Source organism: Cryptomeria japonica, chromosome 10, assembly GCF_030272615.1.
Source record: "Cryptomeria japonica chromosome 10, Sugi_1.0, whole genome shotgun sequence".
NCBI classification, from domain to species: domain Eukaryota; kingdom Viridiplantae; phylum Streptophyta; class Pinopsida; order Cupressales; family Cupressaceae; genus Cryptomeria; species Cryptomeria japonica.
Window position 1 is genome coordinate 94,547,038 of NC_081414.1, and position 8,954 is coordinate 94,555,991.

The window sequence follows — 8,954 nt, forward strand, 5'->3', positions numbered from 1 at the left end:
AGGCAATGTTTAGGGGAGACTCCTAGAGGGCACACCTCCAAATTTGAAGAATTGGAGGTGTGACATTCTTAGCTTCCTTCCAAACTTGCTGCTTCTGATGTTCTTAGCTTTCATTTCAAGCGTACTGATAGTTTGTAAAAGGCTAAAAGCTTAAGGTAGGGTGAATATGAATTCTTAAAATTTATTGCCGTTTGTGTTGGTTGAATTATTTATATACTGAACTGGAACTTCTCTGGTCTGTGCACATGTATCTTTAAAAACATCTAGTTAAATCATTATTGTCAGCTGGTAAAAATGGCTGTCTAGGTTCACGAGGAGCACTTAATATACCTGTAGTTAGTGTAGAATGCCTAATATTATGTGTTGATAATATGGTTTATCCAACAATGTATTAAATGTTTGTCAACTTTGGGTGCTTATAAGAGTTAGTTGGTGGTCGTGTTCTCTTGGTAATTGGTGGTTCATTTAAATAGATTTTGTATCATCAAGGAAAACAGGAAGATCTAGTTGGATCGACTTTGATCCTTGGTTGACCATCTCTAGTCTACTTTTCTAATAACTTTATGTGCAGATAAAGATATGCTTTTACTTTATTTGGTATGCATTATTAATTCTGTCCACTATTTCAAGTATTCATTTTATCAAATAGGAGAGTAAAACAATGGTGTGGTTGCCTTCAAAAAAATCGGGTCAGATTTGAAAGATTCATGCCCTTAGACCTCAATAAAGGCGGGCAGAGACCATAAGGTGGTCAAGACCAAGAGATCAAACGATGTTTAAGAATCGTAGAGCAAGAAGAATGGAGAAGACTACGAGAAATAACCGAAGAAATCCCAACAATACAAGTTCAAAGTTGGAGCTCATTCCAAAAAAGTAGTTGAAGTTGGAGCTCATTCCAAAAAAAGTAGTTGAAGTTGGAGCCATAGTTGCAGAAACAAAAATATTTCCACTACAAGACAATGTACATAGGGAGAGTGGGAGGAGACAGCCAAACACTTACCACTTTGTGATGAAGGTGGGTTGATCTTTTTAATCAAGACAACCTTCTCTAGACGAGGTAAATTTGGAGACAAAGTCAGATTCCTTCATACAATTGTATGAAGGTAACTTTCAAAGCATTGAAAGGTTGTCAGTTGTTGTCAATTGAAGGAGAAAGAAAATTTGAAGGCGAAAAAAGTGTGATGCAGGAGCATCTGGGCTCACAAGAAATCTTGCATCACCAAAAAACCATTTTCTTTTTATTGTTTAAATTTTGCAATCTTGGTGTAGGTTGGGCTTCAAGAGAATTTTGTGGATTATTGCAAATTTTCATAAAAAGGGTAACCTTTTGCAATTCATTCTTGTCTTATTCTTTTAATTTGGGTGCTAAAATGGAGGAGAAAACAAGTGAATTTTTGAAAAACAATTAATGACTCTTCAATTACCAAAGGAGCACAACTTGGTTTGGTATTTTATTCATTTTTCAAAGCAAAATACATCAGCAAGGCGTTCTATATGGTGCAGCAACATTTTGAAAGAAAAAATTATATTTTATTTCATGTTTTTGAAGGAATTTGAGAGGTCAAGTTGAGGGAAATGAAAGAGCAGATTTTGGTGCCACTTTTTGGTGTCTCACAAATGTTTTATCCTTAATAAAATGCAGCCTTTATGGTGTTAAGAGGTAGGAATCAACAGAAGCAATGTTGGAGAAATAATTTGTAGGTTGCTCTAGAGGATTGCATAAGGAAGAGTGCAAGAAATCAACTTGCGAAGAGGATAGGTGTTCAAGGTAGCCAGGAGAGCTGTAAGATGAAGGAGAAAATCAGAAATCAAAAGAGGAGAGAAGCCAAGAAGGTGCATGAAGATTCAAAGACTTGTAGGCATGAAGTGCCTAGAAACCTTTCATTTGATGCCTTTTGACCATTCATTAAACTTAATTAATTTTTTTGTATTATATATTATTTATTTATTTTTTATATTTTAATTTATTATTAAATCCCATTTCAAAAAGGGGACATCACATTACAACTCTATAAATTCAGCCCCTTGAATGTGGAAAAAGGGTGGAATGGTTGAAAGTAGAGTTATTCTGCAAGTACAAGAACGTAGGAAGGAAAAGGTTGGAGCACAAAGAGGTTGTTCATAGGTGCACAAGTGCTACCATATTGGAGGCAAAGAGGAGAATGAAAGTATGTGACAAATTATGGAATTGTTTTTAAAATAATGCATACTTGGCCTCTCTTCTTGGTGGAGTTTTTTCCTGCAAGAGTTTCTCCACATAAATATTGTTTCATGTGATTCTTTTATGTTGCTAATTTGTGTCTCTTTGATGCTATCTTATGGTGATATTATCTTTTATTTATTGCTGTTATAAGTTCTCGTAAGGTGGTGTTGCTAATTAATTTCAAATTTGCATACAAATTTCAGATTTTCGTATTGTAGTAGTCCAAGCATGGTATCTTGCCAATTGATGTCATAACTTGAGAACAAAGATTTAATAATAATTCATTGGATCAAGATTGGAAATTTCCCAACAATTCCCACTTAACCATAAACAGGAATTTTATTGAATTTTAAGGAATTACCTTCATACTTGATTTGAAAATCGATCTACAGAGCAGAGTCAAATGTATGCTAATATGATTCTAAAAATTCATAAATTTGTCTAATAGTTTATAGAAATGTGAAGAGTAGTACATTAATCAAATAGCCATGCCATGTACTCAACGAAATGTCTAACCACATCTACTGACCAGCCTCTACTTGCACAGCAAGTAATATCATTTCTTACAATTGAATTTGTATACAAGTGAGATTACTTGTTAGTATGTTTATTGAGATGAGTCTCCATCATACCATATTTAAAAACTATTCTGAGATAAAACATTATATATCATATTATCATTGCAGAGCAGAACAGATTGACCAAAGCTCAATTATTCTTTACTTTCAAGCCCAAAATAGGCAAACTAAAACAAACAATTCATAGGGTAAAATACCGTGGTTTGAAACAAGTTTGAACTTTTGTAGGTAATTGAAAATAAAGCATGAAAAGAGATTAAGAATTAAATTGTGTTATGTAACTTAAGCTCACAATACTTGAATTGCCAGTTAACATAATTGCATATATCAATATTGATTACTAAAATTTTTCATAAGGAACAAGCTTTTGTACCAGCTTGTAGATTTATCATTGGTGGACAAATAAAATGACAGCCTGTGTGATACAATTGATAACTTTGTAAAAGCAATTTGTAAGAAACAAAGTTGCCCGATGAGGAAAACAGGGCTACAATACTTGATGCGAAGGCTTCTTTATTTGGGAAGTTAACTTATCCCATCTCTTTATTGCATTCCAAAGAACAACAGTCACACTGAATCTCTTCCATGCTTACTTTGCACTGGCAAGTTCAGTTCGGAGCAACTTTGCAGCTGCAATCATATTTGTCAATGCTGGAACAACTTCACCGTACTTCCTGGTTTTCAAACCGCAGTCTGGATTGACCCACAGGATGTTTGTTTCCAGCACAGCAAGCATCTGGCAGGATAGACAATGCAATGACTCATAAAATTAGAACTCAATAAAAGGGTGCCACACAATTTATTTCCTACCATGGTAAGAAAATGTCATACTACCTTGCTGATTCGGTCTGCAATCTCTTCTGTATCTGGGATACGAGGTGAGTGTATATCATACACGCCAGGACCAATACCAGCTCCATACTTCACACCCTCACGGAAAACTGATAGCAATTTTTCATCAGAGCGAGAGTTTTCAATGGTAATGACATCAGCATCCATATCAATGATGGAATGGATGATGTCATTGAAGTTGGAGTAGCACATGTGGGTGTGGATCTGAAAAAGAAAACACCAGATGAGAGAAAAGAAAGGAAGATAAAAGACTTTTGAACAGATAAAACCATGAAAGAGAAATTTATCAACTAACACTTTTGTGTGTGCAGATATTAGGGGTACACCTTAGAAATTTATACTAACCTGGGTAGTATCCTTTACACCACAGTTGGTGATTCGAAAACCATGAACAGCCCATTCAAGGTAGTCAGCATGTTCTGCTTTTCTTAAAGGTAATCCTTCCCTTAGAGCTGCCTCATCAATTTGGATCACCTGAAGATGAAATTGGAATTATTTCAGCCACAAACATAGAACTTGCATGTAAAATTTCTATGTAAATGGTTGCCAAGATGGCAAAATTGTAATAGCAACTTCAAGCTATACCTGGATACCAGCTGCCTCCAAATCTTCAACCTCTTCCTTGATGGCTAATGCAATTTGCATGGAGGTTTTCGATCTATAAGACATATATAAGAACTCAAATCAACTATTGAACAAATTCTACTAATTCAACATAAAGGAAAGAGAACTAAGAATAATGAGTAGGCAGTCAACTCAATGGTATCTAGCAATCATACATCAACAATATATATCATCCTTACCTGGGTTGATCATTTCTTACAAAGGACCAGTTCAGAATTGTCACAGGACCAGTAAGCATTCCCTTCATTGGGCGGTCAGTAAGGCTTTGGGCATACTTTGACCAAAATACAGTCATTGGCTTTGGACGGCTGACATCACCATAGATAATTGGGGGTTTTACACAACGAGAACCATAAGACTGTACCCAACCGTTAACTGTAAATGCAAATCCCTGAAGTTGTTCTCCGAAGTACTCAACCATATCATTTCTCTGCAGAAATTAATTGAATTAGCTTCCAATGTAGCATGCTATAAGTTAAGCATTGAATTTAAGTTTTTAATTTTTAACACAATCTTTAGAACACTTACTTCAGGCTCTCCATGGACAAGAACATCAATGTCAAGATCTTCCTGCAGTTTAACCACTTTGGCAATTTCCTGCTGGATTGATTGAATATATTCTGCCTCTGCAATCCTGTTGCAAAATCAGAAACTTGTAATGTCACTGACATGCTTCCTGACTAAAAAGAGGCAAACCACAAATAAAGCATGCCGTACTTCAGAAGTACAGGTCTCTCCAAAATGACCTACTTGTTTGATTTAAATTCACGGCGAACTCTCCTAAGTTCCACTGTTTGAGGAAAAGATCCAATGGTTGTAGTCGGAAGGATTGGCAGGTTCAATTTCTTCTGTTGTTCATCTAAACGAACAGCTACGGGGCTAGCACGTCGGTGATCAGAGCCCTTGAGTGCTTCAGTCTGTAATTCCCATCATGCCCAAGGTTCAGAAACTTCACAGAGGATTAGAAATCTAATGGTCTTGAAATCATAAAGATGATGGATTTTTCAAAAAGCTAATGTATACTCCATGTATATGAATATCAGTGATTGTTCTCTACCATTCATAGACATGCTGCACTATAAAAATTTAAAATAGCTAAGAGTAAAAAATGAGCAACCAAAGACAGGAATATTTACACCCAAAACAGAGGTAATAATAAGCTACATACAGCTTTTTGCACTGCTTCATTGTTGACTCTAGGAGATGTCTTTCTTGAAGATATAGCAGCTGCATTAGCAGCAAAGTATGCCTGCAGTAAAGGAGGATTGAATTTCATTAAACCTAGGAATTCCATTGAGATGTAAATGAAACCTTGCTATAAATACAACAATTTCTGCCAGTGACCTTGGTAGTTCGATTGTGTGAAACAACCCATCCCCAAGTTTGAAAGCCTAGACTTTGACTAAATCCAACCCAAAAACTTCATGGTCCCATGGGAGAGGCATCTAATTTGCCCAATAGTTGTCTTTAGAAATGGAAGAGAGACAGAGTCAGACTATATGGGGGAAACCTGAAAAATTAGCAGTGTCAGCCCATCTAAATAAGCTTGAATGGTCTGCACCACAGATGTGGCACAGTTTGCCCCGGGGTACTTATAAAGAGCTTTTCAGAGACACTTCCAATTTTAATCGTTACTAAGGATTACCTTATACTTTAATCATCATAAGGATTACTTTAAACTTTAATCATTACTAAGGATTCAAGTGCTGAAGTGTTGGGGAACCTTTACCTGATTTATTTGGCCAGCCAATGCTTTAGCCAAAGCAACTACCTCATTTACTTTCTGTGCAGCAAATGCAAGCCAGGATTTGATCTCATTATCAAGTTTTGTCTCATTCACCAAATCCACTGCCGTATGAAGAAGAGAGCAGGAAGTAGAGACAATCACTTTTCCTGCAATGCAAGCAGATTTTATATTCTCATTAAGTGCAACAAAATTAAACATCAAAGCATGTACTATGAAATTTCTTGCTCCACAGCTTTTTGAGCTAATATATATGCACACATACCTTTACCAAGTACAGTTTCAAGATCCTTCAAAATGGCAGATGCTGCTGACAAATCAGTAGCCCAGATGTTTCGCCCATCAACAATTCCAGCAAACAGGTATTTGTCACTGGGAAAGCCATGAGCTTTAATAAGGCTGAGTGTTTTTGTTCCACGTACTAGATCCAACCCAACAGCAGATATAGCTTTTAACTGAGTGATGGTCCTGAGGAAATAAATATTTCATGACATTATCAAATTCTGAACCCCAAACCTTCATCGTCTTTTTTCTTTATTGACATATAATCAAATGTAGTTTGAAAGAAACAACTCATTGCCTACTGCATGTTCAAATTTTCGAAGAGGAGCAGACATCATGATGTTCGCTTACTTGTAAGTCTCAACAGGAATATCAGCAAAGTATGTTTCAACAATCAACTTGATTCCACCCAATCCTCCTAAGAAAGAATAAGCTTTGTATAAGGCTTCCAAGTGGTGAGCCTCGAGGTCCATTACAAGTGAGGGTTCATCAAACTGCACCCACGTTGCTCCAGCTGCTTTTAACTCACCAAGAACCTCTCTGAAGATGTCACAGGAGATGGTAGAACATCAATGATCATTAATTAAAGTAACCAATGGAAAAAACATCTATCATTTCTCACAATTCTGAAATGCATGCTGATGTGGATCATACAGTCTTAATAATGACAAACTCACTTGTAGACAGGAAGAATTGCATCAAGAAGAGAGAGGAGATCGAATGTTTTGACAACTCCCTTTGCAGGCTTGGATAACAGCAAGTATGTCAATGGTCCTACAATGACAGGCACAGTCTCGATACCAATCTGCATTCCAGGCAAAGTGCATCAATCACAGATTGTAAAAGCAACCACCATATCAAAATTGGCTTCCATTTAATACCTTTTATTGCAGTAGAATGCAAGCAGTGTAGTATTTCAATTCAAAAGTCAACATCTCATGGTTTTTATGAGAGAGGGAAGTAAAAACATTCCACAAACAAGTCTGATTTGAGTGCTCAGCATGCTTAATTGTCAAATAATAATAAAGATGAACGGAGCTATTTTTTGCCTCGTTTCCAGATCTACATTCAGGGGATAAGAGAAGTGATGAACCACTGTACCTAGAAATTAAGTAATGGACAGTCACTGTTGGGGAATGGAGGGAGGAATGCTTTTATACATGTAGCATCAGCCCCACTAATGGGCTCGGTTTTCTTGAAGGGAGAGGCCAGAGCCTGAGTGTCGAGTTGCAGTAATGGTAATTAATGGAGGGGGATCCCCCATGACATATCAAAAGATGGGTTGTAAGGGCTAGATGAAGGGCTAAGGTCAGCACCTTGGAAGCAAACAAAAATTAAAAATTGAAGTGCCATCTATTTAGATTCATAGGTGTTTGCTAGTTACTAACCTCTTTAGCTTCCTTGTATTCATCAACTGCTTTGTGTGAGGAGTACTTGAATTTAGTTTCTGGTCCTAGCTCTGGAACTATGTAGTGGCTGAAATGGCCAACATCACATAGTTTCTTAGAATCCCTCGTCTCAACAGAATCTCCGAACAAAATTAAGCAAAAACAGGGGAATAATGAGACTAGAGAGGAGGGATTGTGATTGTAGTACTCACTAGTTGGTGTCAAACCACTTGGTCATCTCCATCGCAGGCAGCTTGGCATTACCACGGGCCATAGAGAAGTAAGTATCAAATCCAATCTCTCCACCATTCCAGCCATATCTGGGAGGAACAGCCCCAAGCATGGCAGTGGTGTCAAGCATCTGATCATAGTAGGAGAAGGTGTTGCTTGGGATATAAGTAACACCAGCATCACCCATTTGCTTCCATATTGAAATTCTCAAATCCTTGGCTACCTTCCGCAATTCTGCCTCACTGCTCTTGCCATCCCAGAAGGACTCCAATGCAAACTTCAGCTCCCTCTTGGGACCCATGCGAGGGTAACCAACCACATGGGAAGCCATGGATGATGCTTTTACAAAAAAATGCTAGAATGTCCTGCTCAAGCATGATTTCAAACAAAACATCAAGAATTTAATACAAACTAGTCAGCTCACCTGCTCTATAATGATTTCTTGCATGCAACTGATAACACTAAACACGAAACCAATAAGCACACATACAGTTATTGTAGACAAAGCTTTAAGAAAGTATGAATTATGCTGTGGAAACAGCAAACTACAGTGAAGTGCAACATACTGACCTGCAAATATAATGATCGCAGGACTTTGGGAAGAAAATCCTCTAAACAACCCACTTCGATTGTTTTGTGCAGAGTAGATGTAGGTTGGCACAGTTATATAGATGGAGTAGGAGCGGTTGGTCGTAGTGGGAGGTTGGAATCTCAAGTGTTGGTATGGCTTTGCTTGTAAAACCTTTGTCAGCTCACCAGCCCACTCACATCATTTCAGTTCATATTTCAATGATATATTTCCTAAGTTTGGTAGAGTTTGTTTTAGACCGCTCCATTGGCTCAAGTCCCTCTCAAGCATGCGAGAAGTTCAATATGTCGATTTCATTAGTTTTACCTACTTTGTAGGTGAGCCATTGAAATTGGAACCAGTCAACAACACCCAAACTCAAAGGATTGAACAACTTTTTAATTGACAGCTGCATCTAAAAAACGCCTAAGAGTGGAGGGGGAAAAGGCGACACCTTACAAAGTTTTTTATTCTTCGTCTCTGA

At 37.3% G+C, this 8,954-nt stretch overlaps 1 protein-coding gene across 1 annotated transcript; it reads right to left on the bottom strand.

The window, feature by feature from the left end:
• Positions 1 to 3,090: 3,090 nt before the first annotated feature.
• On the bottom strand, positions 3,091 to 8,621 carry LOC131052602 (5-methyltetrahydropteroyltriglutamate--homocysteine methyltransferase 1). Its single transcript, XM_057987191.2, has 15 exons — positions 8,473 to 8,621; positions 7,884 to 8,267; positions 7,672 to 7,759; positions 6,961 to 7,088; positions 6,635 to 6,823; positions 6,267 to 6,469; positions 5,987 to 6,150; positions 5,426 to 5,506; positions 5,008 to 5,174; positions 4,786 to 4,891; positions 4,437 to 4,687; positions 4,219 to 4,291; positions 3,979 to 4,107; positions 3,616 to 3,837; positions 3,091 to 3,517 (listed from the first exon to the last, which is right to left on the bottom strand). Exons 2-15 carry the CDS (start codon positions 8,231 to 8,233, stop codon positions 3,371 to 3,373), a joined length of 2,298 nt encoding a protein of 765 aa, XP_057843174.1. The 5' UTR covers positions 8,234 to 8,267; positions 8,473 to 8,621; the 3' UTR covers positions 3,091 to 3,370.
• Between the last annotated feature and the right edge of the window lie 333 nt (positions 8,622 to 8,954).

Excerpts from the sequence above, each read along its gene's own strand:
- LOC131052602 (XM_057987191.2), bottom strand. The coding sequence starts at position 8,233 with ATGGCTTCCCATGTGGTTGGTTACCCTCGCATGGGTCCCAAGAGGGAG. Across the intron at positions 6,824-6,960 it reads GCAATTCTTCCTGTCTACAA|AGAGGTTCTTGGTGAGTTAA; the intron begins GTGAGTTTGTCA and ends TGACATCTTCAG. Across the intron at positions 4,892-5,007 it reads CGTGAATTTAAATCAAACAA|GATTGCAGAGGCAGAATATA; the intron begins GTAGGTCATTTT and ends ATTTTGCAACAG.